Here is a 23,397-nt window from a genome sequence, read left to right on the forward strand (position 1 = left end):
GCTCTGGTGTTATGACCATGCGTCACAGAAACTGTGAAGAAGTTTGAAACTCCTCCAAGGGTTCCAATCTTTTCTCTCTCCTACTTTTATCTGTCTTTTCTTCTTTCTTTGTTTCTTTGATTTGACTGTCATACACCTCCTTTGCAAAGAAGGTCTGGAAAGAGATGCAGTCGTTTTTTTGTTAAGGTTCACCCCGATCAGCTCTGTAACACAGGACTCTGTGCTCTACGGGCTGTTCCCAGGGATGCACACCGTGATAAACATCAATTGCTGCTGGAGGACCATCAACTCGGTGAAAGGTGCACTTTGGTCTGCCAGAAACCTGCTGGTCTTCCAGTGCAAAGAGTTGTCCATGACCAAGTGTTACAGACTGGCACATTCCAAGATCCAGGACTACATGCTGAGGGACGCACTAAACTTGGGGCAGCCGCAAAGGCTCAATGGTGAAAGGCCACTATGTAAGGTCCTTCCGTCATAGTATACCAAGGGTAATTGTGTAAAACCCCTCCGGCTGTATGCACAGAGGATGTTTTGTGGTATGTTTTGCAAATGTACATTGTATATAAAATGGAATGGCAAGAGTAGTGGGACACCTCACATTCGGTATTGAAAGAAACTGATCTTTATTGCACTTCATGAAACGTCCAATTTGAATGATTTTTAATGTATTTTTACAAATTTTGATGACTAATGTATATTTTTGGGGGGAAAAATTGCCTTCTCTTTCATTATTTCTTTTTCTCTGGTCATCTACTGTTCTAATGAATTGCTTCTCCGTATCTCTTGGTTTGTTCCTTGTGAGCTGTAAACTGTTGGTCAGCATGAATGTTTACACCTGGCTACAATTATCTTGTCACAACAGTCACAGCTACTGCAATACTGTTTTGTTTGAAGTGTCATGCAGGCCCCCACCTGCCAAGAATGAAGCACACATTATTTTGCCACATGAACATTAAAATTGGTGCTGGGAAGAAAAGAGAGCCTATCACAAGGAATTGCCAGGCCCCTCACCGGAAAGACCCTTTTTTGCATGCTAGCAGACAGTGTTGGAATAAAGGAGACCCAGTCCTTGCTTCTCCAATACACAGAAGACCTGGTCAGACCAGCTTAGTCACATGACTAACTGGTTGTTTCAATCTGAACTTGGCACAGAATGTTTGGAACTCAAAGCTTTTCTCTCCTGGATTGAGAACCCCTCTCTCCTGTCTGCTCCCATCTCTTTCTCATGGAATTGAAGACACATGAACCCCTACAGTGAACAAAGTTTAAGAAGAATACTGGGCCCCAATGAAAAGCAAGACTACTTACAAGGGACTACAGTGAGCTCGAAGCACAGTAAACAAGAAACTCTTCTGATTGCCTCACACCTCTCCGTTTTTCTTCTCTTTTCTGTCCCAATTTGCATGTGTATATCATGTGTGCATGCTAGTGTGAGCGTGTTGTGTATCCTTAGGCATTAACCGAATTAGAGTTTAAGTTTTGATAAATTTAACTTTTCTTCTTTAAACCCAAGAAAACATAGTGTGCTCATTTATTTGCCTTATAATTGGAAAGCGGTGAACAAGGATTCACCAAGGGGAAGCTCAAATCAAAAATCAAACCCTGTTACAATAAGACCAGGTGAAGACAATGAAAGACCCCTAAACACCTTTCTCACCTGGTCGTAACAAAAGGCTGAACTTTTACCTATGTAGGAATGGCTGAGACCCACCAAAATCAATACTTTTGTACCAATTTTTATTTGACATTAATCTATGCAGAAAGTTTCCCAAGAAGTTCTTTACTGAAAGTGTGATAAGTAGATGGATGGGGTGGGCTGGTATAGATTAGTAGCAAATCGTTCTTTATCTTATTAATAAAGTGGAACTAGAATGCTACCAGAGATGAGAATCAAATATTATAAGGAGAGAATTGAGACTATTTCCAGTGGAGCAGAGAAAGCTAAGGACAATTAATAGAAGCTTTTTTGTAATGTGGAAGGGCTTTGATAGGCAATTGGGGAAAGACAATTTACTTTGGGTGGAGAGTCAGTGATCATCTGTCATTGACTTAAGAGTTGTCACTAAGAGAAGGAAAGCAAGGTTAGGAAAAATGTTTGTGAAAAATTAGAGCTTGGAATGGTTTGCTACCAGGAGTAGTAGAGACAGAGATTATGGCATCTATTAAGGAAAAAGTGGTCAAAGATTTGAAGCAAAGGGGGATAGGTTTAAGGGGGAGAGCAAGGCAGTGGAATTAGTTTTGAACTGCTCCAGCACAGAGATGATGCAGAGGTGATTGGTCAGATCTCCTCCTGCGCTGTAAACATTTATGACTCTTGCATCGTCAGATCACGAAGGATAGAAATTCGACTTGGCAACCTTCACACGTACATGCTTAACATGTTTGTAGTGCATTCCTATATAAACTGTTGTTGCATGGGTGTGAATTTGGTTAAAACAAATTAACACCTGTGTAAAACATTGCACACAGGAATATTATGTGAACATGTTAAATATTCATAGTTTGGTCAAAATTTCTACAATTTAGCAGAGATTTGAAAAGCAAGCTATTCTATAGAAATTATATCTGCTTTCTTCTAGAAATCAGAAAAGACAATTCACAACAAGGTCCTATTTCTGTTAATAAACTCTTTTGGTTAACTATTGCTAAACATTTAATCAGCATAGAAATGGGCTGAATTTTACCTTTGGCAGACGGGAATTCGCCACCGACATGACATTTGGTGGCGAACCCGCTTCCACCTAGCCCGGGAATCCATCCCGTATTTTATGGATTCCCGGGCTTTAATTGTTCCAAGGCAGAACTTCCACCCACTTGAGGGAAGAGGTCTCACCTCCGTGAGCTGCCGGCCAATCAGCCGGCCGGCAGCTTTTAATCCCAGCAGCGCCACCGGATGCGGTGGCCACTGCTGGGACTGCAGCCCAGCCGACACCAAGGAACCTGGAGGGAAGGTAAGTTAAGGTTGCCTCACCAGGAGGATCGGTCCTTCCCTGGTGAGGCTGGATTGGTCCTTTGGTGGGGGGGGGGGGCCGTCTTGGGTCCCGGGGAGTGGGTTGGGAGGTGGGGGCGGCCCTCAATCGGGCACCCTGTGCCTGATTGCCATGACACCCCCAGGCGGGAAAAGACTGGCAGCTATTGCTGGGCGGCCTTTCATGTCCCCAGCATGCCCGCTTGCCAAGGGTAAAATACCCGTCGAGACAGGCGAGGGCCGTTAAGTGGCGTAAACTTGGCTGGAGGTGGAAGCGGGGCGGTTAGGCCTCCCAGAGCCTCCTGCTCAATTTTACACGCCCCCACGCCAGCATCCGACCCACTGGGGCAGCGTAAAATTCAGCCCAGGAACTGCATATTAATTATCACAGGAAGCAAATGTGAAACTGATCTCCATTCCTTACTTATGGGAACAGAAACTGATTGCTATTGCAGTTTTCAGCATTTTTATTCTCTACTTCCTTTTAAATGAACCAAAAAAAATGGACACTCTTTGTTTCTTGTATTGAAGTGTGTTTATTCTCTTGATGGACAGAGCCCTGGCAGCTTTGGGTACCAGACAAAATACTGAAGTTTGTTCATCATTGAATACGTCCATTTTTACTCTTTTAATTACAATTACAGTTACAATTATAACTCTTTGATGGATATAACAGTATTGAATAATACTTGGAAATAATTTATGAAGTATATAACCAAAGATTAATGCAGATGTTAAAGCTTATGGTACATTCAGACCATCACTCTGTATGAAGATACTTGCTTAGCAATAACCTGCTCAGTGACACTTAATTTGGGTTCCGCCAGGGCCACTCCGCTCTTGACCTCATTCCAGCCTTGGCTCAAACATGGATAAAAGAGCTGAACTCCAGAAGTGAGGTGAGAGTGACTGCCCTTGACATTAAGGCAGCATTTGACCGAGTATAGCATCAAGGAGCCCTAGCAAAACTGAGGTCAATGGGAATCAGGGGGAAAACTCTCTGCTGGTTGGAATCATACCTAGCACAAAGGGAGATGATTGTGGTTGTTGGAGGTCAATCATGTCAGCTCCAGGACATCCCTGCAGGAGTTCCTCAGGGTAGTGTCCGAGGCCCAAACATCTTCAGCTGATTCATCAATGACCTTCAATCATAAGGTCAGAAGTGGGGATGTTGGCTGCTGATTGCAAAATGTTCAGCACTATTCACGATGACTCAGATACTGAAGCAGTCCGTGTAGAAATGCATCAAGAACTGGACAATATCCAGGCTTGGGCTGATAAATGGCAAGTAACATTTGCACCACACAAGTGCCAGGCAATGATCATCTCCGACAAGAGAGAATCTAACCATCTCCCCTTGACATTCAATGGCATTATGATCGCTGAATCCCCCATTATCAACATCCTGGGGGTTAACATTGACCAGAAGCTGAACTGGAGTAGCCATATAAATACCGTGGCTACAAGAGCAGGTCAGAGACTAGGAATCCTGCAGCGAGTAACTCACCTCCTGACTCCCCAATGCCTGTCTACAAGGCACAAGTTAGGAGTGTGATGGAATACTCTCCAGTTGCCTGGATGAGTGGAGCTCCAACAACACTCAAGAAGCTCGACACCATCTAGGACAAAGCAGCCTGCTTGATTGGCACTCCATCCACAAACATTCACTCCCTCCACCATCGACACACAGTGGCAAGATGCACAGCAGCAACGCATCAAGGGTCTTTAGACAGCACCTTCCAAACCCGTGACCTCTACCACCTGGAAGGACAAGGGCAGTAAAAGCATGGGAACATCACCACCTGCAAGTTCCCCTCCAAGCCACGCACCATCCTGACTTGCAACTATATCGCTCTTCCTTCATTGTCACTGGGTCAAAATCCTGCAACTCCCTTCCTAACAGCACTGTGGGTGTACCTATCCCACATGGACTTCAGCTGTCCAAGAAGGCAGCTCACCACCACCTCCTCAAGGGCAATAAATGCTGTCCTAGTCAGCAACACCCACATCCCATGAATGAATATAAAAAAAGCTGCTGTTTTTAATTTTCACATTGCATGGACCAGAGAATATACCAAAATTGGAACGCCACTGTATACTTTTAAAGGCATTTTTAAATCATAATGTGCACTGTCATGTGACCCATTCCACCCCACTTTCACATATTACATTTAATTACTAACTTTGGGGCTACTCCCTTGATTTCATTCCTTCTTCCATCAGAAGACATTCTTGAAGATTTCTCTGTGCAAAGAATTTGCCGGATGCACAAAGTCAAAAAATTGCCTCTTAGTTTCCCTTCAACCTTTGTAAGATTTGCCGTTGGATCTTCTGATGGCAATGACCAATGCTTCAGGTGTCTTGCAACAGGCCAACTTGAGTCCATTGTTTTGCATGCTACCTTCAAAAGGTTGTTGATGCAAATGAGAGAGTTCAGAGAGTAGTTATGGTACAGTAATAGTTATTCATTGTTGGGTAGCTTTACTGTAAAAGCCTATGTATAAATTAATAAGATTGTTTTAATATTTTCCATTGCATCTTTTCCGTAAGGTCCTTTTATTCTTTTAACTTTACCAACTTTTATTTAAAAAGTCATTGTCTGCCTTTTGAGTCTCCCATTTCATAGTTGGAAGCAACAGTGATAAAATTGGCTTCAAACCAACCTGAAATACCAGCGGTGCAGTTAATCGGTTGTCACAAATCTAACGATTGCCACATTGTTTCATAGATGCAACGAGGTAAATATTCAGCATATTTTTAGGCATCAAACCAGAAAAGGTGCCTCGCAATGCATCATCTCTTTTGTGGTGCAAGCTTAAAGAATTGCGTTTGTTTTTTTTGGAGATGATATGGAAAAGGGACATAATGGGGTTCAGAAATTACAGGGCAGCGGTGGGGGGGGCGACAATCACTCATTAAAAGTTTCCAGCAATTCACAGCAAAAAAGGGATACGCTCTCCACTTCTGGGGTTCTCCTTGTGTAATTTTTAGGTCTGTTGTAGACTAATTGATAGAGATTGATTGATTGCCATGATTAGTCAACAACTCCATTATCATTGTTTCATGTAACTACCAGAATAGTAGAAGGCAAACTAGAAATACCTCGGTCTTTTTTCATCCAGCAATTCCTATGTTCTTATGAAAACAGTTCCATTGTTCCTGATCATGATGGATACGGCCACAGGTTCTGTATTGCATGGATTAAGAATGTTAAACTGGATGCGTATCTCCAGTGAGACCAAATTTGTATGCTTTCTAGTGGTTCACTAAGAAAGAATGGCATTGCAAGTAGTGGATGGAACCTATCTGCCTCAGCCCCTTGAGCAGAAACGGTGAGGAGAAAGATGTCTGTCCTCATAACAAGGCAATGTCACCTCTTGATTATCTGGAATTTTTATTACATTTGGTTCAGTATCTAGGATTAATTTAAACAATTTATTCAATGTTTTTACAAGTCAATGCTATACTCAGCATTGTTTCTTATTTCCTTAGGTGTCAGAACTTACTTAAAAGAAGCTTTAGTTAACATCATTGCTGTACATGCAGAGGTAAGGTCTTCAAACTAATTTGCACAGATACAATGTGCATTTTCATTTTGGGTCTAAGCTCTTTATATTTACACCACAGCAGGTTCAGGGGAAGCCATGACTACAAAGGTATTTTGTGAAGATAGTACCATAACATTCCAACTCTTCATTCTTTAGAGAGATGCTGTGGAGTTGCATTGCCTGGATTACCATATCACTGAATATAATTTCTGTGTCATGAGTTAACATTTGCGCCACATAAGTACCAGGCAATAACCATCTCCAACAATAGAGAATCTAACCACCTCCCCTTGATGCTCAACAGCATTAACATCGCTGAATCCCCCACTGTCGACATCCTGGGGATGATTGACCAGAAACTTAACCAGAAACAGCCATATAAATACTGTGGCTACAAGAGCAGGTCAGAGGCTAGGAATTCTGCAACAAATAACTCAACCCCTGACTCCCCAAAGCCTGTCCACCACCTACAAGGCACAAGTCAGGAGTGTGATGGAATACTGTCCACTTGCCTGGATGAGTGCAGCTCCAACAACACTCAAAAAGCTTAACAACATCGAGGGCAAAGCAGCCTACTTGATCAGTACCCCATCCATCACCTTAAACATTCACTTCCTCTGCCACCGGCACACAGTGGCAGCAGTGTGTACTATCTACAAGATGAACTGCAGCAACTCCTTCAGTAGCGCCTTCCAAACCTGCGACCTCTGCCATCTGGAAGGACAAGGGCAGCAGACGCATGGGAGCACCACCAGCTGCAAGTTCCCCTCCAAGTCGCACACCATTCTGACTTAGAACTTTATCACCTTCACTGTCGCTGGTTCAAAATCCTGGCACTCCCTCTCTAAAGCATTGTGGGTGTACCTATATCACATGGGCTGCAGCAGTTCAAATAGGTGGTTCACCACTCCCTTCTCAAGGGCAATTAGGGATGGGCAATAAATGCTGGCCTTGCCACATCCCATGGACAAATAAAAAAGTGGACTTAGTTGAGGGCAAGGGATCATCAGACAGCTTTCTATGGACAAAACTGTTTGCTTCTCATTCATGTTGTCAAGCAGAACTAAATCAAAACGAACCCTGGAGCTTTGATGTACCTTTCATCAGTCAGAACTCATAGACAATTTGACCCCTTTATTGTTACAATAGGGAAACCTAAATGTAGAATATGAGTGTGGATCATACATCCACAAGCTACAAAGGGTATGTTTCTTCACCCTTTGTCTAGATGCCAGTGCTGCACTATTTAATGCGTTGCATCATTTGGTGGCTGCTCTCCGTACAGGATAAAACTGTTCAAAGGTCCCATCTTCATTTCTAAAAGACTATATGAGTTTCATTTATTTCAGAAATTGAGAGCATTGAGATTTTACCTGCCACCATATACTTCATCCATTAGTTGATATACACAGAGTTTTAACTTTCAGTGTACATGGGACAAGATATTTTCACCACTCCATTTATTTGACAGTTTTGTTTGATGTATCAAAGGTCTTGCTTCAGAAGTTGAGCAGCAGAGATCAATTGCGTCTGTTTCTTTCTAACACGATAGGATTCATGAGGCAAAGATAAACCTCATTCAAATCATGGGCTGCCCTCTTCATTGGCCAACATGTGAAGGAGTTGGCTTGAGGCAATCTGTGAGGCAGGTGCCATGGGAAGTAACAGAAAATGTTGGGAATACTCAACAGGTTAGGCAGCATTTGTGGAGAGAGAAACAGAGTTAACATTTCAGACTGATAACTTTTCATCAGAACTGGAAAAAGTTAGAGATGTAACAGGTTTTAAGCAAGTGCAGAGGCAGGGAAAATGGGGGTGCGGGATGTGTTGGAGAAAAAAGGAAAGGTCTGTGATATGGAGAAGGGAAGGAGAAATTAAATGATAAAATAAGTGATGGTGCAAGGCAAAGGATCCGGTAATGGGTCAAGGAAAGAAGCAAAAGATGTGTCTAGAGGAGGAGTTAATGAGAAAACAGAATTATCACCAACAGCTGCTGTCCAGAAACAAAATAAACACGAGAAGTAAAAAAAGGGGCAGAAGTTCTAGTCTGAAATTGTTGAAATCAGTGTTGAGTCTGGAAGGGTATAAAGTACTTAATCGAAATATGAGGTGCTGTTCCTCGAGCTTACATTGAGCTTCATTGGAACAGTATAGGAGGCCAAGGACAGAGAGGTCAGAGTGGGAATTATAATGACAGGTGACTGGAAGCTCCGTCACACTTGCAGACTGGGGAAGTTTTCCTACTTTTTCCAAGTATTGTCATGATTTCATTGCTCAGAAAAATTGATGCATTGACTTGCAAAGATACAAGTCCTTTGCGTCCTGGCCTCTTTCTGCACAAACTTGCGATAGATCCTTGGGGCACTCGAGATGATGGTGTGGGAGCAGGAAGCAACGCCATTGCAGGTGAATCTGTGGCTGCAACTGTATAGATAAAAATAGAAGCAGGCGAGAGCAGCCCCACCTAGCTGACCGACGGAGGAGAGACATTGGAGAATGATGATGTGGTCAACCACGTCAAAGTCTGCAAGCTAGTCGAAAAGCATGAAGAGGGATAGCTTACCACATCACAGTTACATAGGATATCATGTGTGATTTTGATAAAGGCCATTTTGGTATTGTGACAGTGGCCAAAACCTGATTAGAGGGGTCCAAACAAGGAGTTGCAGGATTGATTGGCCTGAATTTGGGAGGCCACTTTGGAGATGAAAGGGAGGTTGAAGATAGGGTGGTAGTTTGCAATGGTGGATTTTTTGAGGAAAGGAATGATAATGGCAGATTTGAAGGGGAGGAAGGCAGCACCTGATGACCATGAACTGCTTACAATATCAGCTAACATGGGACCAGGAAGGGAAGTTGGGTGGTCAGAACTTTGGTGGGAAAAGGGTCAAGGTAGCAGGAGGTGGGTCTCATGGGCAAGATGAACTCAGCAAGGACATGACAGGAGAGAAGCTAAAGAAAGATGCAAGTTCAGAGCTAGAGCTGGGGAAGTTTGGCCCAATGGGCTAGAGAAAGGGAGGGAAATGATAGGTAGCTAATCAGGTGATCGCCATCTTATTTACAAAGAAACCCATGAGCTCCTCGCCGACTTTCCCTCTAATTCTTTTTTGTAGTGCGCGGGTGATTTATTTAAGTGCATGGTAACCTTAAACCTTTCTGTGCAGTTGGGTATGCACAGTAACTTAAAGGGGCCAACTTGTGTGCGGCTTGCTGCGAGGTTGCACAGCTTATAGCGAACATTGTACCAAGCACTTGTTGGAGCTGAAGATGGAAGAAGCAGGAGAGATTGGTTTAAGAAGACGGGGAGTAGTGGAGAAGAGAAGCATTTCAGGATGATCCTAGAATAAAGAGCATTTTCAGCAGAGGAGAGCAGGAGCCTGATGGTGTTTTATGTGGTCCAGCCAGATCTGTCAATGAACAGCTGAATGGTACAGGTGTTCAAGACTGTGTCTCTTGGACTGAAGGGAGTGGAGATGAGGCCTGTACCAGGTTAATGGCCAGGGTGAGAATGAGTAATGGTTTTAATGGGTTTAAGGGCATCAAAGGTGGAGATGAAAGTGTGATTGAACAGTTTGGTGGCTGGAGACGTATCATGGTGAATGGAGGACCAAAGGTCAGACAGTTAAGAATTTGAAAGTGCAGTTGTGTCTTGGGGTAAGAGTTTTTTTATAGTGGTGGATACAGAATAGAAGTAGAGTTGGGAGGAGAAAAGGGAATGTGGATGGAGAAGAATTCAAGGAAGTAATCAGAGGATGACCTTATCTGGGATTGGCAGGATGTGGGTAGTGAGGACACATGAGATAAAGACCTGTTCCGGTCTGCAAATGAGACCCGACCCAGCCCGAGTCCTTCCATTTCTTCCTGCACCCGACCCAACCATTAGTTAATCTACCTTCCATTTTTCACTTTATTCCTTACCTGCACAAGATTAAAATAACTGTAGCAAAGCCACCTTTAAAGTTCAAAAAGTAAATTAACATTAAAGTCACTTATCTGAGATGGTGATAGAGCGTGTCCGATCCGGCCCGAGCCCGAATGCCGGACCCAGAAGTGTGGCCCTGACCCAACCCGAACCTGACAAATGTCGTCGGGTTCGGGTTGGGTACCAAGCCTTTAACATGAGATGCCATGGTCAAGAGGGTAGCTGTTAGTATGAAAAGGGCAGTTTATATTGAGGGAGAGATGAGGGGAGGTTAGGAGGACAGTGAGCTCAGAGGACAGAGGGCATGATGAGTTGAGATGGCAATTGAGAAGGATGAGAGGTGCTTGGTGCAGGGGCTGAGGGAGGAATGCAGTGGAGATATCTCTCAGAACTTTGGCATGGGACTTCGCAGGGCGGTAGAAAACGAGGATTTTAAGACAAGAGAGGTAGAGCAAGGTAAGATGATGAAAGGAGGAGTAGGGAGACAGACCAAGGTGTGATTTGGTGGTAACAGCAACACAGCTACTGCGTTAGTTTGTGCAGGGCACTTGGAAGGCATAACCAGGTAGGGAGACTTCACTAAAGGGGAAGGTGTCATCAACCCTCAGCCAGGTTTCCATTGAGGCCATGATATCAATACGGTCATCTAACATGAGCTTATAGACGGCAAAGGTCTGGTTCACAAGTGAACAGACATTCTGGAAGGAGATGTGGAGAGGGGCAGTGATAGCTGATTGGCTGACAGGGTCAGCACTGGGAGGGGTGAATGGGACAGGAAGAAGTGGCTAGATTAGCCCCCAGCAGGTGTGCTGTGTGGGAAGGTCAGCAAGAGAGTAGGATGGAGCATCTGGGGTTTCTGCTCATAAGGAGGCAGCGGCAAGTTCCTCCTTACCATGTCCAGTATTAAGAGTATGGATAATGGTAACAAAAATATGGATAATTGAAGGCAGGACTTTAAATGTAGCAGAATGAAAGATGATAACTTATTCAGTATGACTACACATGATGTATCACTGTTAAAGAGGCTGTATACATATCTTTCTCCTGCCCATGTTAGGACAGTATTTTTCTATTTGTTTTTGGAAGTTGAACTTCTCTTAAGGAAGGCCATAACAACATCAAGTAATCTAACATCCTATTTCAACAAAACCTTTTTGTGAATTTACAGGTGTTTACAATTTCTAAGGAACTCGTCCCAAGGGTTCTTTCACGAATTATAGAAGCTGTTGCCGAAGAAATGAGCCGACTGATGCAGTGCGTGTCTTCCTTTAGCAGAAATGGAGCATTGCAGGTATCAAAGCATTAGCAGAGTTTCATTCATTGACTTTTTTCCAAATTTACTTTGACTTTTTTCATAATGCATCAGAAAGAAATGATCACTGTCTCAGAATGGTTGATGGTATAATAAAAGCATAATACTGCAGATGCTGGAAATCTGAAATAAAAGCAAGAAGTGCTGGAAATACTCAGCAGGTCTGGCAGCATCTGTGGAGAGAGAGAGAAGCAGAGTTAACATTTCAGGTCAATGACCTTTCATCAGATTAATGGTGCCTTGTCTATGTTTTAGTTCACTTGGCCTAGTTTTGAAGTTATCCACATTAGCTCTTCACATGTACAGTCATTTCAGAAAGGGTTCTATTAAATTGCATTATTTTGTGACTTTCATTTGACATTCATTTTTAATTAGTGATTTAGACTCTATTATAGTGTGGGAACTCTTTCATATTGGGTAAAGTTCAATAGTTGCTGTGTAATTTATTACTCTTGTCCCTAGGTAATACAATGTAAATTTAGTAAGTATATGAAACTAATAGGGTCTAAATACGTGTCTGGAAAGGTAATAATCCAGCAATAAATCTATTTTCAAGTTCAGATTGAGAGTCGTTTCGATACCTGCATATGATTTTTATTTTGTGTGTTATAATGTCGGACATTTAAGATTGCCAAGAGTTAAACCACGTCCCCGCCCCCATCCCTCAGAGAGTTTCTCTGCGGGTTGCCTTTCGTTCAGATGTTCAATAGTTGATCCAAAATGAAACCAGAGTTCCTGTCTTGCAGATCTCAACCAGATGAGGAGAAAGGTATCTGTCTAAATGCAGTGGTGCAGTTATCATGCACTGTGCACTTGCATACAGATTTCACAACCTAAACTTCCTAAAACCCACAGCAAAGTGCATCTGTACTGTTCTAGTTCTTTTTTGCAAACTTTAATTAGTCCATTCAACCTTTGATTTTTTTTGATCAGTTCATACAATATAATTTTTTTTTATATTTCTTCTCCTCCCCCCCACCCCACAATCCTGCAAATCCATTTACCACTACAACTACTTTATAATCACTAAAATAGTTTGCTGTGGCTTGGATTTTCCTCTTCTATTAGGCAAAAAAAATCAGCACAAAATACAGAGGAATTGGGTGACGAGGCCTACTGCCACATTCCAGCCCAGGCCTTTTATCTTCCTCTCGTCAGCCGCCCCATTCCTGTCCGCCACATGTAAATGAAGGCAAGGAGATGGGTTTTGCCAAACCAACTATTTTCCCCAACTTCAGTCCATGTTATCTCCTACACGAGGGATTTCCATCAGAGGATTAGCAGTAGCCCCTGGGGTAGCAGTGGTAAGCCCCCTAATTTGTTGGTAGTGTCCTCCTCTCCTTACATAATGCCCCATAAATTCACTTGGTGACCTCTGTTCCAGTCCAAGGCCTTCAGTACAAACAACGGCGTGCTCTTCAGAGTCCTACTACCCCTTTAATTGTGTTCCCTATTCTTGTGTCAACCTTGGCTTGGTGGTTGCACCGATTAGCAATTACTCTCTGGCGACACTTCAGTGCAGTTCTGAAGGGCTGATGGTCTGACGGAGGTATGTCTTTCGGAGATAATGTTAAACCGAGACACCTTCTGATCTCTTGGGTAGACGTAAAAGATCCCATGGCACTGTTCGAAGAAGAGCACAAGATTTCAGCCAGTGTTTTGCCAACATTTATCCCTCAACCAACATCCCTTAAGCAGTTCTGTTTGTGGGATCTTGCCGTGCACAGATTGGCTCCCATCTTTCCCCAATTAACAACAATGACTATACTTCAAAAGTACTTCATTGGCTATAAAGTGCTTTGGACTGTCCTGTACTGTTCCCTCTAAGCAGTATGGCTGCTCAGCAGTCTGCAACATACCAGGCAGTGAAACAGTCCATGCACAACCAACGTTCCCTTTAACATGTATAAGCAAGACCACATAGCAATCTTAAAGGGACCGTGCGGTGAAGCAAATGGGCTGCACACAATGAAGAAAAATTAGAGGAAACATTGCTGTCCTGAGGACATATATAAATTACTTTATAAATTCTCTTTTTCTTTTTCCTTGTTTCCTTTCTTGCTATTTTTTTGGTGCTGCATCACATCTTCCCTCTCAGCAGTAGCAGGCTCCTTTTTGGTGTTGAGATCCTGCTAGAAACCCACCCTGCATAAATAACCAGCTCTGCCTCAGGAGGAAAATAAATGTCCTGAGCTGAATATCATTTTACAGTCACACACCACTTAATGTGAGTTCTGAAATGGCTGCAAAGCTTTATGTTCTTCTATCTAACATAGTCTAAATTACTAGTATAGGGAGAAGGGGCATTACTGAATGCTAATGGAATTGATTTCAATTTGGATTCATTAATTATAGTCCAATTATGATCATCCTTGTACTGGAACAGTTGATGGCTTCCACATGTCTCTCTTTATTTTCCATTTTTCTCATTCTCCTTCTCCTGAAAGTTGATGCTGACAACTCTTTGGTATCTCATCCTTTTGTCCATTATTCTTCTATGAACACAGATAAAGAACATTTACCCATCTGTGCCATGTCATAGTTGAGCCTGATACAGTCCTCACCTGATGACCAGATGTGCACCTTCCTGTAAGAATCATGGGATTGTGATCTGCAGCTGATATTGTAGCTGATTATTCCCCTTGCTTATCAAAGAACACTAAGGCCAATTGCTGCTGCTCCAAATGACAAAAGAGAACAACAGAATCCATGACCTATGACTCTCCAATCACTGCGACTCTGTACCACATTCAAAGTGGTGCATTTGCTCAGGACGCAAACTGACTGTCCTCAATTTTCTACTTCATACCTACAGGAATCAGCAAAGGAAACTAACCAACACTACCTTGTATCTCATGGCTGGTCCAAGATCGCATGCTACAAGGTGTCTTTTTCATAAGGTCTCCTTACCCATGCAAGACCTCACACAATCTTACAACTCGTCTTTGCATCTCATGTGAATTCATACCTCAGGAATGCATACCTTCAAGATGCAATCTACAATTGAAATCTTTGCCATACTCGCATCTTCCAAGTCCATAATAAAGTAACACATTGTGCATCATGCAGCTTTACAATTTACAAATCATTTCCAGACATCTAGGTTGGTGAGCAGCCTGTGCGTCACCATGCATCAGCTCTTTAAACTTTCAACCTCTGACAACTGCTTTTCTGCTGGTACAGCAAGGTAGCAAAGTCTGAACCTGGGAAAGGTCCCTCGCTCAAGCATAGGTGCTGAAGTCACATCTTCATTGACATGATCAAGGAGCTCTGGTGTCATCTGTTGTCCCATCTAAGTAGATAATGGCTGGCCTAAAATTAGTCTCGAGTGCAAGCAGGCCTGCCTCTGATCATTCCTCGAGAAATGCTGATTGTCCTCTAGTTCCCGGAAGGCATCCCAAAAGGAATGCAGATTCTATCAGAAAGGTCGATTACAATAATAGTGAAATACTAGTTAGCTTGTAGTATTTGGAACTCTTATTATGAAAAAAAAAGCAAATTTAAGAAAACCATCTCCTATCCCCATCAGTAGTCACAGTGGCAAGTGTCCAATGTATCCTATGGTGGTTTTAACAAAAAGCAGTTTGTGACAGAAATTACTGTGAGAAAAACTTATCAGTTCACATGTGGTCGTGTTTTGGCTGGCAAACTGAAAGTGACAGTAACTAAACAAAATTGTAGTAAAATAAGCTTAACACAGCTATAAGCGGTTGGATTGTAGGGAACCAAGAGTAATCAGCAAAGCACGTGTTTCTCCAAGTCTTGGAAACCTGAGAAAAGATTCGCCACAGTCAGAAGGTCAGCCACTTCAGGTGTTTTGAATATTTTTTTTTATATAATTAAGAACAGGACCTTATTTTTACACAAGTACTTGTAGCATTAAGTGTCAATTAGCAAAAAAAATCTTCTTTACTCATCAGAAATTAGGAGCAGTAAGTAACGGTTCATGACATCTGTTACCTTTGTATATGTGGTCTGTGGTACAACAGCCCAGAAAAGATAAGATTGATGCATGCATTTCACTGGTGCCTTATCATCCAAAGAAGTAGCTCAGACTCAGTCTTGGCTACATGGAGATGTTGCAAACACTGGGTATCCAATTGGCACTGCTTTCAGTTTCAGCCAAAACTCATTTGTGTCTATGTTGCTTCACAGGGTCTGTTAATACAGTGCCTGATAGTTTGTTGTCACAAAGCAGCTAGCTTATGATTTACACGTCAGACACTATCATTGAGACTTGGAGCCTGAATAGTATTCAAAGCTGCATATGTAGCAAGAATTTAGGAATTACTACACCTGTCAGAAGTGGCAAGTTCAGATATTTTACTCCGATGCTTGCCTCTTTTAGTGATTATAGTGAGAATGTAAGTCATTAATCACATTTACAAGCATCAATTGCATTTTGAATTGGCTGTACTTTTGAACACTCATATATGTCTCAATCTTGAAGATTTATATTTTTTAAAAAAAGAACTTGGATTTATATAATCCCTTTCACAATCTCAGAACAGTCCAAAGCATTTTGCAGTCTATTCAGTACTTTTGAAGTTTAGTCACTGTACTTATCGTGTATGAAAGATGACAGCCAATTTGTGCACAAACAACGATGAGATAATGACCCAATAATTTTTTTTTTAAACTGATGTTGGTTGAGCGATAAATATTGGCCAGGGCACTGGAGAGTGCTACCACTGCTAAAGCTGACACCTAATTAGCAAAAACAATGAATCTGCAAATGAGATTGATGTGGGACAGAATATACAATTATTGTTGATTTAACACTGTTGGAAGTGATGTTTAAAAGAAGGTATTTTAACTTGTATCCATGACAAAAACTTTTTTAAGAAGGGTCATATTAAAGCCTAATATTAATCATTGTGTATCAGGTAGGTTGAAGAAAGTAGGGATAGATGGGGTTTGTAAAAAGTATATATTTATTAAAAACTACATATTCCTTTTCTTGTACCAGTTAATGGTGTTTATCATTTTCACTCATTAGATATATGGAACTGACCATTAGAAGTGTACAAGGCCATCTCTGGCTAACTTACCCATTGGTTTCCTTCCTTCCCTCCATTCTATTCTAAGGGGAAGCCACCTGTCTTTGTACTCCCTGATGGTGCAGCTGAGATTGGGAACTCCCCTTTTGGAGAAATGAAGCTGCAACCTACATGCCACCAATAATTGGTACAGAGTTTAGGCATCAAATTTGCTGTGCCAACTTGATTCAAAACTAGTTATCCATCTGTTGACATGCTAACTCTTTTTCAATGGAAGTTATGCAGAGCCATCACAAGACAATGTACAAGCATCTGTTTAATGCAGTATGAATTTGGCACTTCGTCCACATTTTAAATAAATTAGATTGAAAAGTAAGGTTTAATAATTTTGTTTCAAGCTGTATATTCTAAATACGAAGTTGGGGAACTTTGCTTTAAACTTTAAAGTTACTCGTGCATCATGTGATTATGTATATTGAGAAGCTTTGTGATGACTTGTGTGTCACAGTACTCAACAGTATTATAATTATCAATTGTTGAAAATCCTTTTATTTTTGAAAAAGTTTCTTACACAAAACAATAACTTTATTCAATATAATAGATCAACAATTTTAAGTGGAAATTAAAGCCCCAAGGCATGTAGAGAACACATCTGTAAAATGTGTTTCTTTCTTTAGGCCAGACTGGAAATTTGTGCTTTAAGAGATGCTGTTGCCTCATTTCTGACTCCTGACAGCAAGTAAGAAGGAACTTTAAGTCATATTTTTATCAGTTTGATTATTGCAACTTTCAACAGAGCTTTTAAAAAGTTAGTTCAAATAATTAAAATAATGTTTTAAATTGTTACAAGGACTTGCATATCCTGGCACATTCATTCAATGTCTTAAGTGCAACTTGACACTCCACCATCAAATTGGTAAAGAAAACATTTTTGGTGCTGTCCTTTTAACCATTGATGGTATACAGTAGCCATCTTGGTGAGGTAATTCTCCCCCTTTTGTACTACTTAAGGACTTTGTTTGTAGTTGCACCAAAACATCAGCCATCTCAAGTGATCCACTATTTGCTGCCAGAATTATTTGTTCGGGATGGGATGGAGTGCTGAACTGCATTCAAAGAATAAAGATGACCATATCTAGAGTAGACAATCTAGCATATTGGCCAAAATATAAATTCTTAAAACATTTCAGTTCAGAACAAACTGAACTCTTGAGCAAATCTGTTCAACTTGCTTATTATAAAATAGGTGTTCATTAAGGAAGATTCGTGCATAAGAATTCTGCCAAAATCTATTATCAGTATAGTTTTGCCTAGTACAGTCTTTAAGGCAAAATTTGCTAAATTATTGTTTCATTCTTGTGCTGTCTGACCTCATCTAGTCAAATATTTTTCAATTTCATCAATACTGTTCCTTTTAAATGGGATTTGAATCTGCTGCATTAAAATTTGTACCTATTTTAATGTTATTTTCCAAAGGTTTTGCACTAAATTCTATGTAAATATGTCTCTAGTTACAGCTTCAAACAGGCCCTTGAAGCATTGCCTCAACTTCCCAATGGAGCAGATAAAAAGTAAGTTTCTCAGATGTGTCTACAGCTTGTTGTACTTTGAAATTCACCCTGGAGAACTTAGTTTTAAGAATAGATGTCAATTGGTTGGCATTTGATATCATAGTCTTGCATCTTCTGTTCTGCTTTAAAATTGTTTACACGACTGCTTTCCTACAAAAATCAGATGTGCGAACTATACATATTCCAGCAGAAAAGTAAAATTTCTGTGGAGTAGCCAACAGTAAAGCAGCTAGACTTGAGGTAACAGATCAGGAGGATGTAAATCCAAGCAGTTTTCTCCAAGATAATCAGTGACCTTTTAGCTCTACTGGTCATGGTTTCTAATTCCGAGGATGGGTCAAAGGGGCCAGAATTTTGAGTCTTCAAAAGCTGAATCAGACTTGGAAGGGTCATTTCTTTGCTAATAAGAGAGGGACTAAGATGCTGTCACTGGCCATAACATCTTTCAGTGAACTTGTTGTATGATTAAACAGCTAAATTCTGCTGAGAAAGTGGAGGAACATAATGTGTGTATTGGGTGGTGATTTACTAGGTGCAACTAGATCCAAGACTCAACTCCCTCACCAGAGTAAAACAAATATGTAATTACTGTATACTTTCACCTCATTTCCTTGTTAACTAGCAAATTAAGATAAGGTTCCCAGATGGAACCTTCTTACTAGAGCTAGATAGCAAGCTACCTGTCCCTGCCAAAGGAGTTTTGTCTAGATGTACAGAAACCTTGAATTGTGAACTGCCTAGGTTACAGAATGAGGGCAAAAGCAGATCTCAGAACAGTTGCTTTTAATATTACAAATGACGGAATACTTCTGAAAGCCCACCCCTCCACCCCAATCCAGAAACTGAATTTATTGGTACAGTTTGGAAGTAATACATTACAGACAACGTTTCATAACCTGTTGATTTTGGGAAGTTTCAGTAAATAAAAACCGAGGGAAAATCTGCTTTTTGGATTTTCTCACCTAATTTATTGCTGATTAGAATGGTCAAGAGACTGATGAAGAACCATGTTGTTCTTTAATAGAGTTATCAGGCAGTACAGTTTGAAAATCTCTGAAAAGTGGTAGGTTCACCTGTTAGATATACTGAATCATACATATAGTGTGGATAATAACAAATCAATGTATGAGGAATACTACACCGAAAGGTAAGTGATGTTTTGTTGTTCCTTCACCATCACATGGTCAAAATCCTGAATCTCCCTCCAAAACAGCACTGTGGGTGTACCTGCACCACATGGACTGCAGCAGTTCAAGAAGACAGCTCACCAACACCTTCTCGAGGGTAATTAGGGATGGGCAGTAAATGCTGGCCTTGCTAGTGACGCTAACATCCCAAGAATGAATTAAAAAATGAATGTAGAACAATAGAATATAATTTCAAAGTTGGGAGACTTGTAGATAAACAAGGTTACAAAAAAAACAAATTCGGTTGCTATAATGAAAGATGGAGTCAATCCAAAAATGATCTCAGTATATGTCTCTTACAAGGGGGTATAGAGTGGATATAACTGTAAGCCCAGGCAAACATACCATTAGGTTTGAGGTGTAGGAAATGTAAGTTACCAGATCAGAGGAATATCACAGCCTGAATGCATGCTCACATCTTGATCACAACAGCAGCAGCTTTTACTTATTTAGCACCTTAAATTTAGTAAAGTGTCCCAAGACACTTCACAGGAGCTTTATCAAACAAAATTTGACACTGAGCCACATAAGATATTAGGGAAGATGATCAAACACTTGGTCATAGTGGTAAGTTTTAAGGAGGGTCTTAAAAGTGGATAGATAGGTGGAGAGGTTTAGGGAGGGAATTCCAGAGCTTAAGGCATTGCCACCAGTGGCGGAGTGATAAATATTGGGGATACACAACAAGCCAGAATTGGAGGAGTGCAGATATCCTGGAGGGTTGTAGGGCTGGACGGGGTTACAGAGGTAAGTTGGGCTGAGGTCATGAAGGAATTTGAAAACGAGGAGAACAATTTGAAAATCGAGGCATTGTTAACCAGGAGCCAATGTAGGTCAGTGAGCACAGGAGTGATGGGTGAATGGGATTTGGTGAAAGTTAAGATATGGGCAGCTGAGTTTTAGATGAGCTCAAGTTTATGGAGGGTAGAAGATGGGAGATCATCTAGAAATGTGTCAGAATAGTCAAGTCGAGAGGTAATAAAGGAATGGATGAAGGTTTCAGCAGCAGATGAGCTGAGGCAGGGGCAAAGTCAGGCAATGTTATGGAGGTGGGAATAGTCTTTGTAATGGCACAGATGTGTAGTCAGAAATTCATCCCAGTGTCAAATACAGCACCAAGGTTATGAACAGTCTGGTTTAGCCTCAGACAGTTACTAGGGAGAGGGATGGAGTTGGTGGCTAGGGTATAGAGTTTGTGCCGGGGACCAAAGAGAATGGGCTGAATTTTATTAGTGCGCTGCACGTCACGGCAGTGTGCTTTGAACTCGGCGGCCTTCAGACACAGAAGCGGTGTTGCTAAGTCCCTGCGATATTTCGCGCAGGGTCTCATTTAAGTGGAGAGGGCGGAGCATCCACCCCCCGATGACGTAGAGGGAGCGGCGGCTCCGTCCCCGGCAGTGGCCTCCAGCGTCATTGCGCAGGCATTGGTGCCACTTTCAAAGGGTTTCAGGCCCTTCAATTACATTTTTAAAGGTGCCATTTCGGTAGAAAGTGAATAAAATTGTAAATTATCTTTGATTACCCTCTTCTTTCTCCCACCCCCCCCCCCCCCCCCGCCCCCAACTGAGTTCGCATTTCATAAATTTAACTTTTCCCCCCAAAAGCCACTTTGGAAAATGCCGACATTTCACCCCCAACCCCCCCCCCCACCCACCTTCGGAATCTTTGACCCTCAACCCCTTCCCAACATCCCCACAACCAATAAAAAAGGTTTTCCCCGTTCCCCGCCCTGATAATTTCACTCCTCCCCCTCCCCACCAGTGACTCACCTCGGAACTGCGTACAGAGTTCTGAAGGCATGCGAGTTGCGGCTGGCAGCCATAATATCGGTTGTTGGAAGGCTGCCAGGACAAGGTAAGTATATGTAAATTAATTTACATTGTATTTACTATTTAAATGAAGGGGGGCCACACCGAGGCCTCGCTGCCGCCGGTAAAATGCGGCAGGGCCTTCTCATTGTCGGGGGGGTCGTGGCGGGCTGCTCCCGCAAGTATTTTACGGGCCCCTTCACCACGACCCCCGACGCGAGGGGCCGGTAAAATTCAGCCCAATGTCTTCAGTCTTCACAATATTTAATTGGAGAAAATTTCGGCTTATTCAGTACTGGATGTACGGCCCATATCTGTGCCTGGGTCACGGCCTAAATATGTAGCACACATCCCAGTCTCAGCCCGAGCCCATGCCCAACTTTCCCCACCCCCGGTCACAGCTTGAGTCTGGCGCACCCCCACCTCCAACCCCTCCCCAGCTCACAGACTGAGACCCGACCAGATCTCAGTCTCAGTCTGAATCCATGTACATCCTCCCTGTCATAGCCTGAATCAGAACCACCCCCACCCCCCACCATGTCACAGCCCGAATCCGTGCTCTCTAAATATACATTTTCCTGAACAAGTTCCATTCATTTTAAGCTGCTTTTCCAGAAATAGGAAAACAGGCTTTTTATGCTTGGGTTGTTTTTGTTTGGATGAAAATAATACTTGCATCTATAATAAAAACAAATTTGGATGGGATGGTGCAGTAATAGATTAATTAAATGTGCAGTTAAAACCAAGATTAATTAATTAAAATGTTCAATTGCAAACTAAGATTAAACATGTTTTTTAATTGCTTGAATTGATCTCATTACAAACTTTATTAAAATAAAATGTGATTGTTCACTATGGGGAATGGATTATAAACCAACTGCCTTTTCATCATTATAGGTTACTTGAAGAGCTCCTCAACAAATTCAAGAGCAGCATGCACTTACAGCTCACCTGCTTTCAACCTTCCTCACGAAGCATGGTAAAGACATAATGGTGAAAAGGTCCTAGAGATGTGTGGATTCTTTATACTGCAGAACCACACAGCCTGAGGAAATATAATGCTCTTTACAAAATGGTTCTACTTTCTATGTTTCTCCCAACAAATGAATTCTTGCTTAAAAAGGCTGATGTAAAATCCCAAAAAGATTGCTACTTGTAGTATATTAATAGTTTCATCGATATTTGCGAAGTACACTTTGAAAAGTTGAAATTTGTAATTGTTAGTAGTTTAGTCTTGTGGCATATTCCGCATTCTGAACCCGTTAATGCAAACTGTGAATTAAATTGCAAACATGGAAAAACAAATTACAAGAGAGATTAAAAAAAGGCAATAGTGAGTTCAGATATAATAGAGAATGCTGTCCTGGTTAGTTTTCATAGTGTTTCCCATATGATTTTTTTTAGGGCTGTTAGAAGATGTGATGCACCTAAACACACGGTATTTGTGCAATTCTTTGCCATCATTAGGTTTAAACAACAAGAATTGTGAACACCGTTAGAGCTACATTACTTAATTTGATGCAAGTGAATTCATTCGGGAGCATTTTCTGCTAATTTACATGTGTTCAAAATATGAAGCTAATGAAGTCTTTATGTATTCAACACTTGAATAATCAAAACTAAATAAATACCGTGCAACATTTTTGTTTTGTTTGAAGTTTTTCCACCGATCTCTTTGCAGCTTCATGAAAGTATAATCATAACTTTTTAATCATTAAATTACAAACAATAATCAAACATCAAATAAAGAAAGCAGACATCATCTAGTATTAGCATATTATAGAGTTATGGCTAATGCAGTCAGAACTTGATCATTCAGGTTGTGACCAAAAGTCATCTGTAAAAATAAAAATCCCAATCATGCCCATTCATTGTGATCAAAAATGGGGACGAATTTAAGGTTGCAGTTCTATTTGTTCCTGACAATGTATTCAAATCATCATCTGCCTTAACTAGTCATCTTCGAGCTAATATAAAATATTTTAATTACCAAAGTTGTGAAATTAAATTCAAACTAAAACATTACACAAAGAACGTAGTTTGAGTAAATAAACAATTATACATTATCTCAATTCTAATAT

At 41.4% G+C, this 23,397-nt stretch overlaps 1 protein-coding gene across 1 annotated transcript in view; it reads left to right on the forward strand.

The window, feature by feature from the left end:
• exoc2 (exocyst complex component 2) overlaps positions 1–22,949 on the forward strand; it is a 332,668-nt gene extending 309,719 nt beyond the window's left edge. Inside the window, exons 24-28 of the mRNA XM_068055321.1 lie at positions 6,461–6,516; positions 11,607–11,729; positions 17,428–17,489; positions 18,262–18,321; positions 22,214–22,949. Coding sequence (XP_067911422.1) covers positions 6,461–6,516; positions 11,607–11,729; positions 17,428–17,489; positions 18,262–18,321; positions 22,214–22,307 — 395 coding nt within the window. The 3' untranslated portion in view covers positions 22,308–22,949. The remainder of the gene's footprint in view (positions 1–6,460; positions 6,517–11,606; positions 11,730–17,427; positions 17,490–18,261; positions 18,322–22,213) is intronic.
• Positions 22,950–23,397: the final 448 nt, after the last annotated feature.

This window comes from Heterodontus francisci, chromosome 2 (assembly GCF_036365525.1).
Source record: "Heterodontus francisci isolate sHetFra1 chromosome 2, sHetFra1.hap1, whole genome shotgun sequence".
In the NCBI taxonomy this organism is placed as follows: Eukaryota; Metazoa; Chordata; class Chondrichthyes; order Heterodontiformes; family Heterodontidae; genus Heterodontus; species Heterodontus francisci.